We start from the raw sequence: 24,092 nt of genomic DNA, 5'->3' as shown, positions 1-24,092 counted from the left end.
TTGGAAGTTAGGTTGATTGAAATTCCGCAAGAGGTTCCGTAGGTCAAATCTGGGCGTCGGTTTCAAGTCCGAAACTTTTTTTGGAAGTATCAACAGATGAACGGACAGGCGGGCATCGCTAGATCGACTCAAAATTTCCGCAAGAGGTTTCGCAGGTCAAATCTGGGGGTCGGTTTCAAGTCGATAGCTTTTTTTGGAAGTTAGCTTGACATCGCTAGATCGATTCAGAATTTCCGCAAGAGGTTTTGCAGGTCAAATCTGGTGGTCGGTTTCAAGTCGATAGCTTTTTTTTGGAAGTTAGCTCTATTTCGAGAGACGGACGGACATCGCTAGATCGACTCAGAAATTCCGCAAGAGGTTCCGTAGGTCAAATCTGGGCGTCGGTATCAAGTCCGTAGCTTTTTTCGGAAATTAGCTTGATTTCAACAGTCGGACGAACAGGCGGGCATCATAAGATCGAGTCAAAAGTTCCGCAAAGGTTTCGTAGGTCAAATCTGGGGGTCGGTTTTAAGTCGATAGCATTTTTTTGGAAGTTAGCTTGACATCGCTAGATCGATTCAAAATTTCCGCAAGAGGTTTTGCAGGTCAAATCTGGGTGGTCGGTTTGAAGTCGGTAGTTTTTTTTTTGAAGTTCGCTTAATATCACCAAACTGATGGACATCGCGAGGTCGACTCAGAAATTCCGCAAGAAGTTCCGTAGGTCAAATCTGGGCGTCGGTATCAAGTCCGTAGCTTTTTTCGGAAGTTAGGTTGATTTCAACAGTCGGACGAACAGGCGGGCATCATAAGATCGAGTCAAAAGTTCCGCAAAGGTTTCGTAGGTCAAATCTGGGGGTCGGTTTTAAGTCGATAGCATTTTTTTGGAAGTTAGCTTGACATCGCTAGATCGATTCAGAATTTCCGCAAGAGGTTTTGCAGGTCAAATCTGGGTGGTCGGTTTGAAGTCGGTAGCGTGTTTTTTTTTTTTTTTTGAAGTTCGCTTAATTTCACCAAACTGATGGACATCGCTAGATCGACTCAGAAATTCCGCAAGAGGTTCCGTAGGTCAAATCTGCGCGTCGGTATCAAGTTCGTAGCTTTTTCCGCAAGTTAGCTTGACTTCAACAGTCGGACGGACAGACGGGTATCGGAAGATCGACTCAGAATTTCCGCAAAGGTTTCCTAGGTCAAATCTGGGGGTCGGCTTTAATTTGATAGCTTTTTTTGGAAGTTAGCTTGACATCGCTAGATCTATTCAGAATTTCCGCAAGAGGTTTTGCAGGTCAAATCTGGGTGGTCGGTTTGAAGTCGGTAGCGTTTTTTTTTTTTTTTGGAAGTTCGCTTAATTTCACCAAACTGATGGACATCGCTAGATCGACTAAAATTGGTTGACAAACAAGGGTTTTATAGCCAAATTTGGTAAAACCGGGCGATACATATAGAGTGGAACCTCTGAAAGGTGGACACTCACGGTCGCCTAAATGTTGTTCACATTTGGGAGGTTAATTTTAATGTGTTAATATAGCAAACGTCCCCAGACAACTGTCCACATTTGTGAGGTGTTCGGTTTTCAGAGTGTCCAAGTTTGCAAGGTTTCACTGTATATGGGAGCTATAGCTAAATCTGAACGAAATTCGATGAAATTTTGTACACTTAAAGGGTGGTAAATAAGATTACCTTGTGCCGAACTTGACGCAGTATATGGGAACTATAGATAAATCTGAACCAAATTCGATGAAATTTTGTACACTTAAAGGGTGGTAAATAAGATCACCATGTGCCAAACTTGACGCTGATCGGTTAGTAAAGTAGCGAAATCTGACCCCATTTATCGAAATCGGGCGATACATATATATGAGAGCTCTATCTAAATTTCATCCGATTGTTTCTATATTCAAAAGCGTTCGTCCTTGAGTCAAAAAAAAAAAAAATACCGTGTACCAAAATTCATCAAAATCGGTTAATAATTGTCATCGGAATCCTGCGAACAACAAATACATGGACACACGGACGGACGGACACCAATAGTTAGATCGAATAAGAAGGTGAGGCTGAGTTGATCGGTATATATTTTATGCAGTCTAGAATGAATATTTCTGGTTGGCACATTTATTAGCAAATCATTAGCATCATTAGCAATAGCATTATCAAAGTTATTACATCCTGACCAATATGTGGTTTAAGGTATAATTCGGGCTCATTTTCTCTTCTGATTTAAAAGAAAATTGGGTTCATTGGGGTTTTTTTCATAATGCAAATTAAAAAGATAGAAGGGTGCTATGAAAATGGGCCCCAGGAAAATGAGCCCCAAGTTTTCTTAGCCCCGAAAAATTTCTCAAACTTAAACATGAAAATTGACCCCAAAATAAAATTGGGTCTAATTTTCTCTTTTGATGTAAAAAAACCATATTTGGTATTTTTCAGAACAAAAATTTCTCTGTTTAACGCAGCAAAGGTCATTAGGACATTCGTTTGATATTCATATATTCCTATATTCTGTTAAAGCTATAATACATCACCAACTGATTGATAATTAATTATGCATTGCAAACTATCCTAATTGATATTATATTCAGTGTCTGTAATCTCCTTATTAGTTGGTATAGTTAACTTTTATCACTAAAACTTATAGATACAACTAAGCCCCTCACCGCCCCCCACCATACTGTAATGAGATTTTCTTAAGGTCATTTGTTAATTATCACAAACACACATAGACACACGCGTATACAATGATTTTTCAGTAGACACTCTATATAATATGCCTATGATATTCTCCTCTTACACTACATGATGTTTAATTTATTTGATAAATGGAAAATTGTAAGTAGCTTCATCAAAAGTAAGGATTTCTTTAGAAGATATGACATGACCCCAAAATAGGACATGTTTCATATTTCTATTTGTCTTTGTTGTGGTATTCTGCGTAACACACACACACACACCAGGGATGGTAAATGATGTTGACGAAAAAGTACTAAAAATGTACTTTTCGAAGCCTAAATAAGCTAAAATTACCCAATATGAAATTTAAAGACTATTGTAAAACTATACGTATATTTAAATCTATTTTAGATTAAAAAAAATTTATTCTTGCAAAATTTTATTTCTAATTCTGTAAAAATTTTATAGCAAATTTTGTCAAAATGTTATTTCTCTAGAAAATGTTGTCCAAATTTTATTTCTGTAGAAAATTTTGTCCAAATTGTATATCTATAGCAATTTTTTGCAATTTTTTGCAAAATTTTGTCAAAATTTTATTTCTATAGAAAATTTTGTCAAAAATTTATTTCTATAGAAAATTTTGTCGAAAATTTTATTTCTACAGAAAATTTTGTCAAAATTTTATTTCTATAGAAAAATTTGTCAAAATTTTATTTCTATAGAAAATTTTGTCGAAAATTTTATTTCTACAGAACATTTTGTCAAAATTTTATTTCTATAGAAAAATTTGTCAAAATTTTATTTCTATAGAAAATTTTGTCAAAATTTTATTTCTATAGAAAATTTTGTCAAAAAATTATTTCTATAGAAAATTTTGTCAAAATTTTCAAATTCATTTGGGCAAAGTCCTATAGACTGCAAGATGGTTGGATGGACGCACGCTCCAAACATTGTTTTTCTCGTTTCTTTAAGCTACTCTTGTAGTTTAGTCAACGCAATGGTTTTGAAGCTGAGATCAAAGCAACAAATATGATTGAAGTACAAACCAATAATAAAAAAAAATTGATTTCTATAGAAAATTTGTTGAAAATTTTATTTCTATAGAAAATTTTGTCAACAATTGTTTTGTATAGAAAATGTTTGGAAAATTTTATCTCTGTAAAAAAATTTTTTCAATAATTTATTTCTATAGGAAATTTTGTCTGTTGCATTGCATTGACTAAACTACAAGTAGTTTAGTCAATGCATGGTTTTATGCTGAAATCAAAAACGACAATAAAATTTTATTTCTATAGAAAATTTTTGGAAAATTTCATTTCTATAGAAATTTGTTGAAAATTTTATTTCTATAGAAAATTTTTTAAAAATTGTACTTCTATAGAAATTTAAAAATTTTATTTCTGTAGAAAATTTTGTCAACAATTAATTTTGTGTAGAAAATTTTATTTCTATAAAAATTTTTCCAATAATTTATTTCTATAAAAAATGTTGTCAATAATTTATTTCTATAAAAAATTTTGTTAAAATTTTTCTTCCATACGATATTTTGTCCAATTTTTATTCTATGGGAAATTCTGTCAAAATTTTATTTCTATAGAAAATTTTGTCAACAGTTTATTTGTATAGAAAACTTTTTGAAAACTTTACTACTACTCGTTTAGAAAATTTTTTGAAAATTTTATTTCTATAGAAGATTTTTTGAAAATTTTATTTCTATAGAAAATTTTTTGAAAATTTTATTTCTATAGAATTTCTTGTAAACAATTTATTTCTATAGAAAATTTTAGGAAAATTTTATTTCTGTAGAAAATTTTTGGAAAATTTTATTTCTATAGAAAATTTTTGGAAAATTTTATTTCTATAGAAAATTTTTGGAAAATTTTATTTCTATAGAAAATTTTTTGAAAATTTATTTCTCTAGGAAATTTTTGGAAAATTTTATTTCTATAGAAAATTTCTGGAAAATTTTATTTCTATAAACTTTTTTTCTGTTATTAAAATTATTTATATTATATTTATTTTTATTTCTATAGAAGATTTTGTCATAATTTTGTTTCTAAAGAAAATTTTGTTAAAGTTTTATTTCTGTAGAAAATGTTGTCAAAATATTATTTCTATAGAAAATTTTTATTTATATAGAAATTTTGTCAAAATTTTATTCCTATAGAAAATTTTTGGTAAAAATTTATTTTGGTAAAAATTTATTTTTATAGAATATTTTGTAAAAATTTATTTCTATAGAAAATTTTGTTAAAAATGTATTCCTATAAAAAATTTTGTCGAAATTTTATTTCTATAGAAAATTTTTGTGAAAATTTTATTTCTATAGAATTTTTTTTGAAAATTTTATTTCTATAGAATTTTTTTTGAAAATTTTATTTCTATAAAAATATTTTTGAAAATTTTATTTCTACAGAAATTTTTGTCAAAATATTATTTCTCTAGAAAATTTTGCAAAAATTTTATTCCTATAGAAAATTTTGTCAAAAATTTATTTCTATAAAAAAGTTTGTCGAAATTTTATTTCTATAGAAAATTTTTGCGAAAATTTTATTTCTATAGAAAATTTTTGTGAAAATTTTATTTCTATAGTTTTTTTTTTTTTTTTGAAAATTTTATTTCTATAGAAATATTTTTGAAAATTTTATTTCTATAGAAATTTTTGTCAAAATATTATTCCTATAAAAATTTTTGTCAAAATTTTATTTCTGTAGAAAATTTTGTCAAAATATTATTTCTATAGAAAATTTTTATTTATATAGAAAATTTTGTCAAAATTTTATTCCTATAGAAAATTTTGGTAAAAATTTATTTCTATAGAACATTTTGTAAAAATTTTATTCCTATAGAAAATTTTGTCGAAATTTTATTTCTATAGAAAATTTTTTTAAAAATTATTTTTCTAGAAAATTTTGTTGAAATTTTATTTCTATAGAAAATTTTTTTAAAAATTTTTTTCTATAGAAATATTTTTGAAAATTTAATTTCTATAGAAATTTTTGTCAAAATTTTATTTCTATAGAAAATTTATATTTCTATAGAAAATTTTGTCAAAATTTTATTCCTATAAAAAATGTTGTCGAAATTTTATTTCTATAGAAATATTTTTGAAAATTTAATTTCTATAGAAAATTTTGTCAAAATGTTATTTCTACAGAAAATTTTGTCAAAATTTTATTACTATAGAAAATTTTGTCAATAATTTATTTCTGAAGAAAATTTTGTCAAAAATTTATTTCTATAAAAAATTTTGTCAAAATTTTATTTCTATAGAAATATTTTTGAAAATTTAATTTCTATAGAAATTTTTGTCAAAATTTTATTTCTATAGAAAATTTCGTCAACAATTTATTTTGTATAGAAAATTTTTGGAAAGTTTTATATCTACAGAATTTTTTTGAAAATTTTATTTCTATAGATAATTTTGTCAATTTTTTTTTCTATAGAAAATTTTATTTATATAGAAATTTTTATCAACTATTTATTTCTATTAAAAATTTTGTCAATAATTTACTTCTATAGGAAATTTTGCCCAAATTTTATTTCCATAGAAAAATTTGTCAAAATTTTATTTTCACAGGAAATTTTGGCAAAAATTCAATTTTCCATAAGAAAACTTTTTTTTCTTATACAAATTTTATCAACAATTTATTTCTATAGAAAATTTTGTCAAAATTTTATTTCTATAGAAAATTTTGTGAAAATTTTATTTTTATAGAAAATTTTTATTTCTATTGAACTTTTTGTCAAAATGTTAATTCCATAGAATTATTTGTAAAAATTTTATTTCTATAGAAAAATTTTTTAAAAGTTATGTAATAAAAACTAAAATATCTTCATTTTAGAATATGTTTATTTCTGCAATGTCCGCTATTTAAAGTTTTTAGAATTGAGAAGATATCTGAAAAACGTTCACATTTAAGGCTGAATAACTCTATATAGAGTAATTGTGATGAAAAAGTAGCAAATGACTCGCGGTCGTACCATGGTGTATCAAAAATATCGCAAAAGTTTCAACTTTATCAACCCTGACACACACACACACACGAATGAAGTCAAATGTACGTATTGCATGTAAGGATATTTGAAGCTCTAACATTGATGTATGACAAAACGGCAAATGATTTACAGAAGCGATTAGAAATTAATTGAAAATATTCTAGAGATCATGTTAGGTTCAATGTTGGATAATGAGAGAAGGATATGAATATAAAATTACACAAACACATATACACGCACACACGCACTCACTCACACATAATTACACATTCGCATAGGATATAGCCAAATACCAAAAGGGCATGACCTATACATATATACATAAAATATATATTTTATATACAATAAATAATTAAAATTAGTATACATATAAGGATGCAAATAAGGATATCTTGCAATACAAAAAAGGTAAAAAAAAAAAACAAATATTTCCTAAGACAATGCCAAACAAAAAGACAAGCATAACAATATTCACTCGTTAGGGAAGCGAAAAAGGAAAATTGGAAAGTATGTAATTAAGTGTAAAGCTATAGATTTAATCAATGCTAAATTATTCTATTTCTTTTTGTCTACATTTACTACTATAATTTACTGTATAACTACGAAATTTTGCAATACTTTATTTTGAAGCACTACAATTTTTTAAGTATAGACTCTGGTATCCTACCGTTTAAACTTGGCTGAGGATATTGTATGAAACCTTCCGAAATATAATGGTGTTGACTGCTAGCCGTACTTGTACTACATCGTGGCATCATATTAATGGGTGCCACTCTGGCTCGAATTTCTGCTGCTCTAGCTCCACTCATAGCCGCTTCTTCATCATTAAGTTCTTCCTCTTCTATGTACATGGAGGGAACATCACTGCGGGCGGGTCTGAAATAAAAAAAAACAAATAAAATGGAAATTTAATTTTATTAAAAAAATAAATAAATAAAAAAAAAACAATTATTTTATTAAAAAACATATATAACAACGAGTCGGAGCAAAGTAAATTATTTTAATTAAAACGCAATTGAAAATGGGCCCCAAAACCCAAATGAAACAGGGCCCTAAATGTGGCGCAACGTTTCACAATGAATATGAGCCCCAAACAAAGTGTAACTGAAAATAGACCCCAGGATAATGATCCCCTAAACCAAATGAAACAGGGCCCTTAATGTGGGATGATGTTTTATAATGAATATGAGATCCAAATAAAATGTAACTGAAGGTCCTATGCAATTAGACCCCAGGAAAATTGGCCCCAAACTCCATATGGAACGGGGCAACATAAAAACAATCATTTTATTAAAAAATAACAACGAGTCGGAGCAAGTAAACTATTTTATTTTTCATGTTAGCCTGATACCGAAACAGGCAATTAACGTCCAAATGCATGATATCTTTAATTTTACAATTATTATTCAAGCTTAATGAACAATTTCAGATTAAAGAACTTTTTATTAATGTGTCATTGAAAGTCTTTAATTGTAAAATTAAAGGTAAACTATTTTAATTAAAACGCAATTGAAAATGGGCCCCAAAACCCAAAAGAAACAGGGCCATAAATGTCGGGTGCCGCTTCCTAATGTGTATGTGCCCCAAACAAAATGTAACTGAAGGCTCTATGAAAATGGGCCCCAGGAAAATTAGCCCCAAAATCCACATGAAGCAGGGTCACAATTGTGGGGCGACGTTTCATAATGAATATGAGCCCCATGTCAATTAGTCCCAATAAAATGTATTTGAATCATGTAAGTCGAGCCCAAAATAAAATAATGGCTCATTTTCACTTTTTATTGAACCCTAATTGATGAAAATGAATACAGTGACACCTCTGACTGGTGGACACTCACGGTCACCTAAATTTTGCCCATATTTGGGAAGTGCCCAGTTATGAGAGTTTAATTTTAATGTGTTCAAATAGCAAAGGTCCATAGACAACTGTCCAAATTTGGGAGGTGTTCAGTTTTCAGAGTGTCCAGGTTTCACTGTACCAAATTATGGAAAACTTATGAAGTTTTAAGAAAAAATTAATAGCTTTAGCACCACTTTGAAGAGTCTAAAGACTTAAACCCTGGCCGAAGGCCGTCCATTCATAGAGAAAATCTGATGCGTAACAATGCTATTCGGAACACCAAAAGTGTGTGCAGTTGCTACCATTGCACAGTGGTCGTTGCAACATGGAGTTAGCGGCCAAAAATACTTCCAGTATAGGTATCATCGTGAAACTCCGGTCACGGCTTTATAATTATGCCAGGACTCTTTAATGATAAAATGGGATTGATTGATGACGTTTTGGTATAGCCCCCCATATAGACCGATCTCCCGATTTTACTTCTTGGGCTTCTAGAAACTGTATTTTCTATCCGATTTGGCTGAAAATTTAAATCTAAAGGTATATTAGGACCAGGCGTAGGTGTGCTAAAAATGGTTCGTATCGGTCCATGTTTTGGTATAGCCTCCATATAGACCGATCTCCCAATTTTACTTCTTGATCTTCTAGGAACCATAATTTTCCGATTTCCCTGAAATTGGAAATCTAGAGGTATTATAGGGCCGCAAATAGGAGTGCCAAAAATTGTGTCTATCGGTCCATGTATTTATATAGCCCCAATATAGGCCGATATCCCGATTTTACTTCTTGGGCTTCTAGAAACCCTATTTTCTATCCGATTTGCCTTACAGAGGTATTTTAGGACCACAAATAGGTGTGAAAAAAATGATGGTTATAGGTTCTTTTGTTGGTATAGCCCCTATATATACCGATCTTCCGATTTTATTTTTTGGGCTTCTAGAAAACGTACTTTCTATCCGATTTGCCTAAATTTAAAATCTAGAATTATTTTAAGATCACAAATAGATGTAACGGAAATGAGGTGAATCAGCCCATGTGTTGGTATAGTCCACGTATAAACCGATCTCACGATTTTATTCCAAGGGCAATAGTTTTTATCCGATTTTTCATGATTGTTTTGAAAATTCGCCCTATATCCATCGATATATTTTGAACCACTTATCTTATCATAGATCTTATTATACACGTTTGTTCGACATCTCAATACCTTGCATTCAAGTACAAACAACGATATAATCGGACATTTCTAGCTCGATGTATAATTTGTTTAGCGAAAAAAGTCAGAAAAACTAAAAATAACGGTTTCATTTTGTTGACCTTCATTTTCAAATTCAGCAGATCAAAATACATAAGAAAAGTCATCAAATGTAAATTTTCAGTGTAAACTAGTGTTAACAAACACCACACAAAAATTCATATTTGGATATAAAGAAACAAGACCACTTCGGTATTAGGGAGATAACACAAAGGGGGGCAAAAGAAAGCAGCTGATTTTTATCAATTTGGAATCTTGAAATATTAACTAATAAACCACAAAAATCCCATTGGAGACTTCAGGGGGGAACACAACTAAAACTCTACATAAAATTTACATATAAGAACGAACGAACACGAAACAAAGAGACTGACAAAAATTGATTTTACAACAAATTTAAAACAAGTTTTATACATTTTTTTATTTTAAAATATAGTTAATACCATTTAGTGCAATATTCATTTCGATTTATTTCGATATAATTTTTCTTTCTTTTGTTTTATTTATTTAAAAGTGCACTTTATTTTATACTTTTTCACACTTCAAACACCAACTGATTACTTGCTCTCTCTTTTGAAGCCGTTTTTAAAGAGTACAGATGGAATAAAACAAAAACAAATACACATTGTTAAACCTTGTTTGCATAAGAAACAGTGATGCCACAATTTTTTAAAAATTTCTTACTTTGATTTTTTATTTTTGGCCAAAGGGATCGACCACTGTGCATTGTCAAATTTAAGAATAGGGCACAATCCCAAAAAGGAATTTATTATATGGTTTATTTTCAGAAAGCATAAAAAATGGTGTTGTTGCTCAGGGCGGGTCTCTGAGTCGATATAGCCATGTCCGTTTGTCCGTCTGTTTGTGAACACATTTGTGTGATCAAAGCTTAGGTTGCAGTTTTAGTACAATCACCTTCAAATTTGGCACAAGTTTCTTTTTTGGCTCAGAATAGAACCCTATTGATTCAGATTTCGATATAGCTCCCATATATATCTTTCGCCCGATATTCATTTATATGTCCCCAGAAGCCAGAGTTTTATCCTGATTTGCTTGAAATGTTTGCACAAGGAGTACAATTTGTAGTATAGTCAAGTTTACTAAATTTTATTGAAATCGGTTCAGATTTACATATAGCTCCCATATATATTCTCGCCCGATTTATACTAATAGGACCACAGAGGTCACAATTGTACCCTGATTTACATGAAATTTTGCACAGGGAGTAGAATTAAGGTTCTGGATATGCATGCTAATTTTAGTTGAAATCGGTTCAGATTTAGATATAGCTCCCATATATATGTATCCCCGAGTCGCCAACCCCATCAAAAGTTTACTTTTAATAATTTACTAGGGGTGGTTTGGGATTCGATATAGTCGGCCTCGCTCGACTTTCTACTTTACTCACTTGCTTATACATAAATTACTATCTTTGAAGCATATAAATAAAATTTATTTAATTTTCATTATTATATTTTTCACTGCGTCTTTTGAAAACAGAAAATTGTAATTGTCATTGTTATTTTTAATTTGTAATTATTTGAAGTATTTATCAAGGACACTCTTAAGAAATACCAAAAATAAAGTGTGCACTTTAATTGTTCCTCATTATATTTCAATATAGATTTTTACTACACACTCACACACACATACATATATAAATACTTATAGCAATGTTAATGATAAGTATATTGACCTACTTAAGAATAAACAATTCCTAGAACGAAAGCCAAAGCCATTATCTGTCTTCAACTCTCTTACCCCAGCACAATAATTCTACGGCCTTTGAATCACACTACCAGCATTTGTGTGTGATATACAATAGATGTGCTATTATGACACTTTTTTGCGTTACTTATAAGCAAACCCATTGCCCTCATATATGAAGCTATACTCTTTGTTGTTGGTGTGTGTGTTAAAATACAAATAAATAGAACACATTTGCAAAACACATACATACGCACAGTAGAGCATTTACATATTCACTTGTATTTAAATGGTTCACATATGAAGTTAGCATTAAATTGTGAGAAGAGTAGAAGAGCTAAAGAGCGAGCTCTACACACACACCCATACATACACACTAACGTATTATGCCTTTGCAATGTGGGTGATTTTTTTGTGCGTAGTAGTCCCGCATACACACAAATCATTAAAATTAATGCATACTTTACGGCGCTGCAAATAATTTGAAAATTTTCCACGGAAATGAGTCACAATAGTACAATAAACATAATCTGTTTTGTGGTGAGATATTCACACATACACTCTCACATATATACGTGTACACATAAACACACTTTATCTTTCGCCTGGTTTGGTTTTATTTTTGTCTTTTTTCTGTTGAGTTTTTTTTTTTCGTTTTACCCGCAAATAAACCGGGGCAGACATCGTTTTATTACATTTTATTTCGACTATGTTGGTTAATGTGGGTAAATAATAGCAGGGTGTCTTTGTGTGTATGGTAGGTGAGTGTTGTATTAGTGAAGCCCTACAAACATTTGCAGACGCTTGTTGTAACGCCTTTCGCTAAAAAGCTATACTATTTCGGATCACCAATGCAGATCACTATCATCACTATCACATGGATTTTTCCATGTAGAAAACCATTCAGTACCTCATTGCAAATATATGTGAGTAAGAAGCCACTGTCAACCAACAAGAGTTGCAGAGCAAGTGTCCATGATTTGAAAACGAAAGGCTCCGATTTTTGAATGCTTATTCTGGGCGATCATTCTTTTTTTTAACTCGCAAGTTTAGACTTTCCTTAGTTATTTATTATTTTATGTATAACGCATAAAAGCGACAAATTTACTTGGATTATAAATGTGTCGAAGTTTTAAATATTTTTAGCTCGCACCAACAAGGGAATATTGTCACTTCTACAAAAAATAAAAAATGTTATTTTCAATAAAAATTAATTGTCAAAATTTTATTTCCATTGTTTTCTATAGAAAATTTTGTCAAAATTTTATTTCTATAGGAAATTAAAAAAAATGTTTATATAGGAACTTTTATCAAAATTTTATTTCTATAGAAAATTCTGTCAAAATTTGTTTTTCTTCCGAAAATTTCCTCAAAATTGTATTTCTATAGAAAATTTTGTTTTTTTTTAGAAAATTTGATCAAATTTGTAGTTTTCTGTAGTTCTGCAGAAAATTTAGACAAAAGTTTATTCCTATAGAAAATTTAGACGAAATGTTATTCCTATAGAACATTTAATCAAAAGTTTATTGTTAATAAAATTTTTTTTCGAAAATTTGTTTCTATAGAAAATTTTATCAAAATTTTATTTTTATAAGACATTTTGGCCTAAAAAAAATTTGTGAAATTTTTATACCCTGCGCCACACTGTGGAACAGGGTATTATATGTTAGTGCATATGTTTGCAACACCCAGAAGGAGACGAGATAGACACATGGTGTCTTTGACAAAAATGCTTAGGGTGGGCTCCTGAGTCGATATAGCCATGTCCGTCTGTCCGTGAACACATTTTTGTAACCAAGGGATTAGGTAGTAATCTAAGGCCAATCGACTTCGAATTTGGCACAAGTATGTGTTTTGGGTCAAAATAGAACCCTATTGATTTTGGAAGAAATCGGTTCAGATTTAGATATAGCTCCCATAAATATCTTTCGCCCGATATGCACTTATACGGCCCTAGAAGCCTGAGTATTACCCCAATTTGGTTTAAATTTTGCACAGGGAGTATAATTGGTAGTATAGTCAAATGTGCAAAATTTTATTGAAATCGGTTCAGATTTAGATATAGCTCTCATATATATCTTTCGCCCGATATGGACTAATACGGTCCCAGAAGCCAGAGTTTTACTCCAATTTGGTTGAAATTTTGCACAGGGAATAGAATTAGCATTGTAGCTATGCGTGGTTGAAATCGGTTCAGATTTAGATATAGCTCCCATATATAGCTTTCGCCCGATTTACACTCATATGACCACAGAGGCCAATTTTTTCCTCCGATTTAGTTGAAATTTTGCACAGAGAGTAGAATTAGCATTGTTGCTATGCGTGCCAAATTTGGTTGAGATCGGTTCAGATTTAGATATATCTCCCATATATAGCTTTCGCCCGATTTCCACTCATATGACCACAGAGGCCAATTTTTAACTCCGATTTAGTTGAAATTTTGCACAGAGAGTAGAATTAGCATTGTTGCTATGCGTGCCAAATTTGGTTGAGATCGGTTCAGATTTAGATATATCTCCCATATATATGTTTTTCTGATTTCGACAAAAATGGTCAAAATACCAACATTTTCCTTGTAAAATCGCCACTGCTTAGTCGAAAAGTTGTAAAAATGACTCTAATTTTCCTAAACTTCTAATACATATATACCGATCGATAAATCATAAATAAACTTTTGCGAAGTTTCCTTAAATTGCTTCAGATTTAAATGTTTCCCATATTTTTTTACTAACATTGTGTTCCACCCTAGTGCATTAGCCGACTTAAATTTTGAGTCTATAGATTTTTTAGAAGTGTATCAAATTCTGTCTAGATCGCGTGATATTTAAATGTATGTATTTGGGACAAACCTTTATATATAGCCCCCCAACACATTTGACGGATGTGATATGGTATCGAAAATTTAGATCTACAGAGTGGTGCAGGGTATAATATAGTCGGCCCCGCCCGACTTTAGACTTTCCTTACTTGTTTTCTATAGATTTTTTTTCAAAATTTTATTCCTATAGAAAATTTTGTCAACATTTTATTTTAGTTGAAATTTTTTTAAAATTTTATTATATAAAGGGTGATTCTTTTGAGGTTAGGATTTTCATGCATTAGTATTTGACAGATCACGTGGGATTTCAGACATGGTGTCAAAGAGAAAGATGCTCAGTATGCTTTGACATTTCATCATGAATAGACTTACTAACGAGCCACAACGTCGAATTTTCAGTGAATGGGCCCTAGAAAAGTTGGCAGAAAATCCGCTTTTTTATCGACAAATTTTGTTCAGCGATGAGGCTCATTTCTGGTTGAATGGCTACGTAAATAAGCAAAATTGCCGCATTTGGAGTGAAGAGCAACCAGAAGCCGTTCAAGAACTGCCCATGCATCCCGAAAAATGCACTGTTTGGTGTGGTTTGTACGCTGGTGGAATCATTGGACCGTATTTTTTCAAAGATGCTGTTGGACGCAACGTTACGGTGAATGGCGATCGCTATCGTTCGATGCTAACAAACTTTTTGTTGCCAAAAATGGAAGAACTGAACTTGGTTGACATGTGGTTTCAACAAGATGGCGCTACATGCCACACAGCTCGCGATTCTATGGCCATTTTGAGGGAAAACTTCGGAGAACAATTCATCTCAAGAAATGGACCGGTAAGTTGGCCACCAAGATCATGCGATTTGACGCCTTTAGACTATTTTTTGTGGGGCTACGTCAAGTCTAAAGTCTACAGAAATAAGCCAGCAACTATTCCAGCTTTGGAAGACAACATTTCCGAAGAAATTCGGGCTATTCCGGCCGAAATGCTCGAAAAAGTTGCCCAAAATTGGACTTTCCGAATGGACCACCTAAGACGCAGCCGCGGTCAACATTTAAATGAAATTATCTTCAAAAAGTAAATGTCATGGACCAATCTAACGTTTCAAATAAAGAACCGATGAGATTTTGCAAATTTTATGCGTTTTTTTTTTAAAAAAAGTTATCAAGCTCTTAACAAATCACCCTTTAGGAACTTTTATCAATATTTTATTTCTATAGAAAATTCTGTCAAAATTTTACCCCTTAAGAAAATTTTATCAAACTTTTATTTCTATAAGAAATTTTATCAATTGTTTTTTTTTTTTGAAAATTTTTTCAAAATTTTATCCTTAGAGAAAATTTTGTCAAAATTTTATTCTTATAGAAAGATTTGTAAAAATGTTATTTCTAGAGAATATTTCGTCAAAATTTTATTCCTAGGGAAAAATTTGTCAACGTTTTATTCCAAATTTTATTCCTATAGAAAATTTTATCAAAAATTAATTTTTATAAGAAATATTGGGCTTTAGAAAAATTTTCAATAAAAAAAATGTGATTTTTTCCTTAAGATTTTTTCCAAATTTTTTTCCTATAGTTTTTTTTTCAATATTGTATTCCTATCGAAAATTTTGTCAAAATTTTATTTTTATAGGAAATTTTTTAAAAATTTTATTTATATAGGAACTTTTATAAATATTTTATTTCTATAGAAAATTCTGTCAATATTTTACTCCTTAAGAAAATGTTCTCAAAATGTTATTTCTATAGGAAATTTTATCAATTGTTTTTTTTTATTTTTTAGAAAATTTTGCTAAAATTTTATTGCTACGGACAATTTTGCCAAAATTTTATTTCGATGGAAAATTTAGTCAAAAGTTTATTCCTATAGAAAATTATCCCTGTTATCCCTAGAGAATATTTCGCCAAAATTTTATTCCTAGAGAAAACTTTGTCAAAATTGTATTTCTATGGAACATTTTGTCAAAATTTTATTTATATAGAAAATTTTGTTTAAATTTTATTCCTATAGAAAAGTTTGTCCAAATAAAATAAAAATAAATCTAATTAAAAATAAAAAATTTTGAACCATTCAATATAAGTTTTTTTTATAAAACATAATGGAAATAAAAAAAATAATTATAAATATAATTTTTAACATATTCTTCTTCTATAGAAAATTCTTTCAAAATTTTATTCCGTTTGAGAATTTTACCAGAATTTTATTTCTATAGATTTTTTTTTCAAAATTTTATTTAAATAGAAAATTTTTCCAAAATTTTAATTCAATAGAAAATTTGATCTAAATTTTATTCTTAGAGAAAATTTTGTCAACATTTTATTTCTATGGACAATGGACGATGGACGATGTTGGAATATCGTTCCTATAGAAAACGCTGTCAAGATTTCATTGCTAAAGAAAACTTTGTCAAAATTTTATTCCTATAGAAAACTTTGTCAAAATTTCATTGCTAGAGAAAGTTTTGTCAAAATTTTATTTGTATCGAAAATTTTACCAACATTATTCCTATAGAACATTTTGTCGAAATTTTATGTCTATAGGAATTATATCAAAATTTTGTTTCTATAGAAAATTTTGTCAAAATGTTATTCCAATAGAAAATTTTATGAAAATTATATTTTGTTAGAAAATTTTGTAAAACATTATATTCTTATAGAATATTTTATAAAACATTTTATTCCTAAAGAAACTTTTGTCAAAATTCTATTACTAAGGACAATTTTGTCAAAATTCTAATTCTATAGGACGTTTTATTAAAAAATTTTAAGTTTTGTCAACATTTTTTTCATATAGAAAATTTTGTCAAAATTTTATTCCTATAAGAAATGTTGCCAAAATTTTATAGAAAATTTTATAAAAATTTTATTCTTAAAGAAAATTTTGTGAAAAAAATTTTTCCTCTAGATAATGTTGTCAAAAAGTTTATTCCTATAGAAAATTTTCTTAAAATTTTGTTAGGGGGTGAAGAATATTTTGCAAAAGCTAAAATTATTAGTAGAATTCTACCAACTGTGGCAACCGTGGTGGAAAATGTTTGCATGTAGTTGCAAACGTCTGCGTGTGGTTATGCGGTTTAAGTTTAAACCAAAAACGAAGATTCTAATTACAAAGAATACACTGAAAAAAATATATTTAGAAAAATAGCAATTTACAGTATTTCGAAGTAAAATTGTATTATAATTAAAAACAATATTTAAACTTAATATAATTCAAATTTTCATTGATGATATTACAAAAACAATTGCAATGATATGGAGCATTTGTTTCATACGTTTTGTTTTTCAAAATGTTGATAAAATTTTCTCTACGAATAAAATTTGGACAAAATATTCTGTAGGAATAAAATTTTGACAAAATTTTCAATAGGAAGAAAATTTTTATAAAAAACACAATTGATAAAATTTCCTATAGAAATAAAATTTTGAGAAATTTTTCTTAAGGAGTAAAATTTTGACAGAATTTTCTATAGAAATAAAATATTGATAAAAACTCCTATGGAGTATTTGTTTGTTTTTCAAGATGTAGACCATTTGTTCCATATCCTTTTTGTTTTTCATTAGAGTGAAATGTGTTTAAAATCGAGTCAAAGACTCCAATGTCAAAATCCTTCATATTTTTACAGTGCAGGATATCATACAAACTCAGAATTTTTGGTGAATGCCTATAAAAATACATAATAGGATGGGTCTATGCTAAAAAAAATAATTAAAGTAAAATTTCGACTTACATAGAAAAACGTAAATTCTTTTATGGTGAAAATGAACTCAGCAAAAAACGAACTACATTTTTTCGAATTTTAAGTTTATTACAGCCAAGTTGACCTCAATTGAAAAAATTTCCTTCTAGACTTTAACTTAACACGAAAAAATTAATATATACAATTTTCATTAGTTGAGTTCGTAAATGACACATGGAATATATAGGGAAGGCAACAGATATGGCCAAAGTATGGTATTAACAAAGCATTAACAGAGCTTCATGAAAATGGGGGGTAAATTGAATAGTCTAACCATTTAATGAAAAGTTTATCACCATATGGTCAAGTAAAATTTCCTTCTTTATACAAGTAAATATGCGTGTATTATTCATTCAAATTTTAAGAAAAACAAATTTTTTCGCTGAGGACAATATTTTTTTTTGAGTGTAGTTTTTTTCGATTTTTCTGTGGCCAATATTTTTTTTTTAAATTTTCTCAAAAACATGTCTATATTATATCTCAATATTTTTTAAATTTCTTACCACCCTAATAAAAACCATAGTTCATGCATCATAGGATATTCTACAATGCCATAAATGTTCGATTAAAGTCGTTTGTGTGTGCTCGCGTTATTTTGGCCTGTCTGATTTCTGATACCTCACTGGGATATGACAGACAATTAGTTGCATTGGAGACATCAGCATGAACATGCCGACAATCATGTACACTGATATGTTCTCATTTGACGATTACATTTGAAAACTGAATACATAATTCGTTTTATTTCAATGACGATTGGAAATTGGTGACGTGCGGCTTATGAAGATTCTTATATCATATCGATATCGATGCAACGATAGCAAATGTAATGGGACACTGAAGAAAAAAACGTGGCCAAATCTTAAAATTGAATCAATGAGTTTGGCAATCTTCTATGTTTACTTCAAGTATTATGATATTTCTCTCAAAAATACCCCAGGTGCCCGGAATATTTATTGCACCAATTCTCATGCTTTGATTAGCTCAAGAGCAAGTTTTCTACCTATGCGGGTTTTGATAAAATTTGGCCTTCACATTTTGATGGGTCATCCACCGTATAGTCGTGACTTGGCATCGAACGACTTCTTTTTATTCCCGTACATAAAAAGTAAATGAGAGGTCGGCGTTTTCGACACATGAAGTAGCTGTTGAAGCATTGTTTTGGAGATACCTCAATCCGGGTGGCAAAAATGCTTTGACAATTGGTTCAAACGCATGTTAATATTTTGAAAAACATAAAGCGATTTTCTATGATTAATATTTTTTGTTATCTAATCCCAAAATATAAAAGGCAACCTTCGTATATATTAGCAACCTCGTATATCTGCTAATGATAAAACTATTGGTTAGTCACTATTCAAACAATAGAGACTAGTTTTATTCTTTTAGTTTTAGTCATTTTTCACAGTTTGTCCATAATTCTCAATTTCATAGGCAACATTTTGTCTGTATGTACCCTTAACTCAACTAAGAGTCACTGGTTATTCGCAATTGATACTCTCTCTCTCACTATCTCTATCATAACATTGATTACCAGGGATGGACAATGCAGTACTATAGTACTTTTTTTAATACTTTTTGACGCTGGTCAGTACCGTCCTTGCAAAAAATGGAGTACTATTTCAGCAGGATTGTAGGGGAGAGAGGCAGTAACAACTGCTTTAAAACAACCGAATCAGCGCTGATTTTTGTGGGCGACGTCCCGATTTAGAGCAACTTCTACATAGCGCTGATATAATTGCTCATTTTAATAAAAATATTGCTCCGAAGTGATATATAATCTTGAGTATAACATTGTTGGCATGAAGGGAAACAGAACTACCTTTCATGCATCTATACTGCATGAATTGGTTGCAAAAACGTAAACGAATGATCGTAAACTAGTTTGATTACTCGTCTACTTTATTGTATACCAAAAAACGCAACTAAACTCTTACTGCTGAAGTATTTTTTGCTGGGGTTGTATCCCCGCGAATGGTTTAGTACCTTTTGTGAAGACATTTTTGAGCCGATATCAGATTTATGGTACAATAGTTTTGACAAAATTTTTAAATATTTTTTGCGAAAATCTTTAACAAAATTATTTGCTAATAGTTTTTCACAAACTTGGCAAAACAAAAAAGTTCATGTGGGAAGAAAATCTCGATGTTGCAAAAGCCATAGTCAAAAAGAGGATTTTATTTAATTTCAAGAATTTTTTATCCAAAAAAATCATGTGATTCTGTATTACGCTTCCACAGGAATACTTTCTAGATAAGAAATTATCGATCGCGTTCTAAAATAACTACAGTCATGGTCGAAACTTGAGACAAAAATAATCTACCAACAATTGTAGAAAATCTTACCAAAACCTACAAAAAAATTTTATGCAAAAATTTATTTCTTTGGTCAAAAATTTATTTCTGCTTCTGTTCCTTGCCTAACAAAAAATGAAAATTTTATTTATTATACCCTCCACCATAGGATGGGGGGTATATTAACTTTGTCATTTGGTTTGTAACACATCGAAATATTGCTCTAAGACCCCAGAAAGTATATATATTCTGGGTCATGGTGAAATTCGGAATCGATCTGAGCATGTCCGTCTGTCCGTCTGTTGAAATCACGCTAACTTCCGAACGAAACCAGCTATCGACTTGAAACTTGGCACAAGTAGTTGTTATTGATGTAGGTCGGATAGTATTCCAAATGGGCCATATCTGTCCACTTTTACGTATAGCCCCCATATAAACGGACCCCCAAATTTGGCTTGCAGATCCTATAAGAGAAGCATATTTCATCCTATCTAGCTAAAATTTGGTACATGGTGGTGGTATATGGTCTCTAACACTCATGCAAAAATTGGTTCATATCGGTCAATACTTATATATAGCCCCCATATAAACCGATCACCCGATTTGGCTTGCGGAGCCTCAAAGAGAAGCAAATTTCATCCGATCCGGCTGAAATTTGGCACATGGTGTTAGTATATGCAAAAATTGGTCCATAGCGGTCCATAATTATATATAGCCCCGATATAAACCGATCCCCAGATTTGAACTCCGGAGCCTCTTAGATGAGCAAAATTCATGCGATCCGGTTGAAATTTGCAACGTGGTGTTAGTATATGGCCGCTAATAACCATGCCAAAAGTGGTCCACATCGGTCTATAGTTATATATAGCCAATCCCCAATAACACAAAAATTGGTCCATATCGGTTCATAATCATGGTTACAACTCGAGCCAAAAATAATCTAGCAAAATTTTATTTCTATAGAAAATTTTGTCAAATTTTTATTTCAATAGAAAATTTTGTCAAAATTTTATTCCTATAGAAAATTTTGTCAATTTTTTTTTCTATAGAAAATTTTGGCGAAATTTTATTTCTATAGAAAATGTTGTCAAAAATTTAATTCTATAGAGAATGTTGTCAAAATTTTAAATCTTTTGAAAATTTTGTCAAAATTTTATTTCTATGAAAAATTTTGTCAAAATGTTATTTCTATAGAAAATTTTGTCAAAATTTTGCTTCTATAGAAAATGTTGTCAAAATTTTACTTCTATAGAAAAATTTTATTTTGTCAAAATTTTATGTCTATAGAAACTTTTGTCAAAATTTTATTTCTATAGAAAATAGAAGTTTCTACGCAATCCATGGTGGAGGGTACATAAGCTTCGGCCTGGCCGAACTTACGGCCGTATATAGTTGTTTTTTTTTTTTTGTCTACATTTTATTTTTATAGAAAATTTTTCTCAAAATTTTATTTCTATAGAAAATTTTGATAACATTTTATTTCTATAGAAAATTTTCTCAAAATTGTATCTCTATAGACAATTTTGTCAAAAGTTATTTCTATACAACATTTTGTTAAAATTTTATTTCTATAGAAAATTTTGTCAAAATTTTATTTATATAAAAAATTTGCCAAAATGTTATTTCTATAGTCAATTTTTGCATAATATTATTTATATAGTAAATTTTTATAAAATGTTATTTGTATAGAAAATTTTGTTCAACATGTTATCTCTATAGAAAGTTTTTGCAAAATTTTATTTCTATAGAAAATTTTGTCAAAATTTTATTTTTATAGAAAATTTTTCTCAAAATTTTATTTCTATAGAAAATTTTCTCAAAATTGTATCTCTATAGACAATTTTGTCAAAAGTTATTTCTATACAACATTTTGTTAAAATTTTATTACTATAGAAAATTTTGTCAAAATTTTATTTATATAAAAATTTTGCCAAAATTTTATTTCTATAGACAATTTTTGCATAATTTTATTTATATAGTAAATTTTTATAAAATTTTATTTGTATAGAAAATTTTGTTCAAAATGTTATCTCTATAGAAAGTTTTTGCAAAATTTTATTTCTATAGAAAATTTTGTCAAAATTTTATTTCTATTGAAAATTGTGTTAAAATTTTATTTCCATAGAAAATTTTGTCAAAATTTTATTTCTATACAAAATTTTGTGAAGAATTTATTTGTATAGAAAACTTTGCTCAAAATTTTATCTCTGTAGAAAATTTTGCTCAAAATTTTATCTCTATGGAAAATTTTCTTAAAATTTTACTTCAATAGAAAATTTTGCAAAAATTTTATTTTTATAGAAAATTTTGCTAAAATTTTATTTCTATAGAACATTTTGCCAAAATTTAATTTCTATAGAAAATTTTGCCAAAATTGTATTTCTACAGAAATGTTTCCAAAATTTTATTTTATTTTCTTTCAAATTCAGTCTAAAGGTGCTCTTGATAATAATCTTCCAATGGATTTTTTTGTTGAAATTTAGTGAAAAGTACTTTTTCGGTCAAAAAAATACCTTTTTTGTACTTTCTTAAAGATTGTCAATCGCTGTTGATTGCTCACAAATCGTTTTTCATTGTTTCAAAATCCTCAATTTCATAATCTTCCAATGGATTTTTTTGTTGAAATTTAGTGAAAAGTACTTTTTCGGTTAAAAAAAATACATTTTTTGTACTTTCGTAAAAATTGTCAATCGCTGTTGATTACTCACAAATCGGTTTTCACTGTATTTCAAAATCCTCAAATTCAAATGCAACATTTTGTCTACGTGTACCTTACCTTAACTAAAAGTCACTGTCTATCAGCAATTGATACTCTCCCTATCTCTCTCTCATAACATTGATGAGAACGATAATAATGAAATTTTGCGAAAGATGAATCAAGAGCAGAAGTAATAAACGATTACATGGTGATTCTATTACTACGTTACAACGCACACCCACTAATTAATAATGTCATCGTTGAATTGGGTATATGTGTGTGTGTGAGTTGTAAACGTACTTGTAGTCAAGCAATGAACGTTTTGCGATGCAAAGAATTGGCTATAAGTAATGATGGCCAATTAGGGAAATAGTTGGAGCAAAGCAAAGTCAATAAAATTGGATGATTTGTGGGCTCACTGATTGAGATGAGATGATATTCCCATGGTTATATAGATGAAGGCAAATCTCTATGCCATAAATTAATATATCCTTGAATTATCATTGAATTGGATAAACAAACCAAGGATAAATATAAACACACACACACACACACAGACCCACACCAAACTATATTTAGGATATAGTTGGATACACCATAAGTAAGTGGGATTTATATTTACCGATATTACATGGATACGTGTGTAGATGCTGTGTGTCTATTTATATATGCGAGTATGTGTGTGTGTGTGTCTTTTGTTGGCATATGTGTAGCTATGTATCCATTTAAGAATCACCGGAAGCCTTACAGTTGGGAAAACAGAAACTAATCTGTTCAGATTTAACTTAAATAATGCCGCTTCCTAACAAAACACAAAAGCAAAAATAACAAGCAGTAAATGCGAACACAAACAATGGAGATGAGGTCGCTATACGTACAACAAAAGCACACAAACATTCATTCATACACGCACAAACACAAGCACTCTCATGTAGACATTCCCTCTCATAAACATACCTCAATATACAGAGTCATAAGAGAATGTGTCTAGTGATACTTAAGCTTTACTCACTCTCATACTTACTCCCATAAAGGCATACTCACCCAGAGTTATGGCTTTTTGCCTTAAATACCTTTGTACACACAAACTCACTCACACATACACACACGC

At 29.7% G+C, this 24,092-nt stretch overlaps 1 protein-coding gene across 4 annotated transcripts in view; it reads right to left on the bottom strand.

Annotated features, from left to right (window-relative positions):
* Positions 1 to 24,092, bottom strand: part of side (motor axon guidance molcule sidestep) — an 805,094-nt gene that overhangs the window by 22,986 nt on the left and 758,016 nt on the right. For all 4 annotated transcript variants that reach the window (XM_075310279.1, XM_075310349.1, XM_075310417.1 and 1 more), the window contains exon 16: positions 7,310 to 7,518. In XM_075310279.1, the coding sequence (XP_075166394.1) occupies positions 7,310 to 7,518 (209 nt within the window). The remainder of the gene's footprint in view (positions 1 to 7,309; positions 7,519 to 24,092) is intronic.

This window comes from Haematobia irritans, chromosome 1 (assembly GCF_050003625.1).
Source record: "Haematobia irritans isolate KBUSLIRL chromosome 1, ASM5000362v1, whole genome shotgun sequence".
NCBI lineage: Eukaryota > Metazoa > Arthropoda > Insecta > Diptera > Muscidae > Haematobia > Haematobia irritans.
This window is presented reverse-complemented; position numbering and strand designations above follow the sequence as displayed.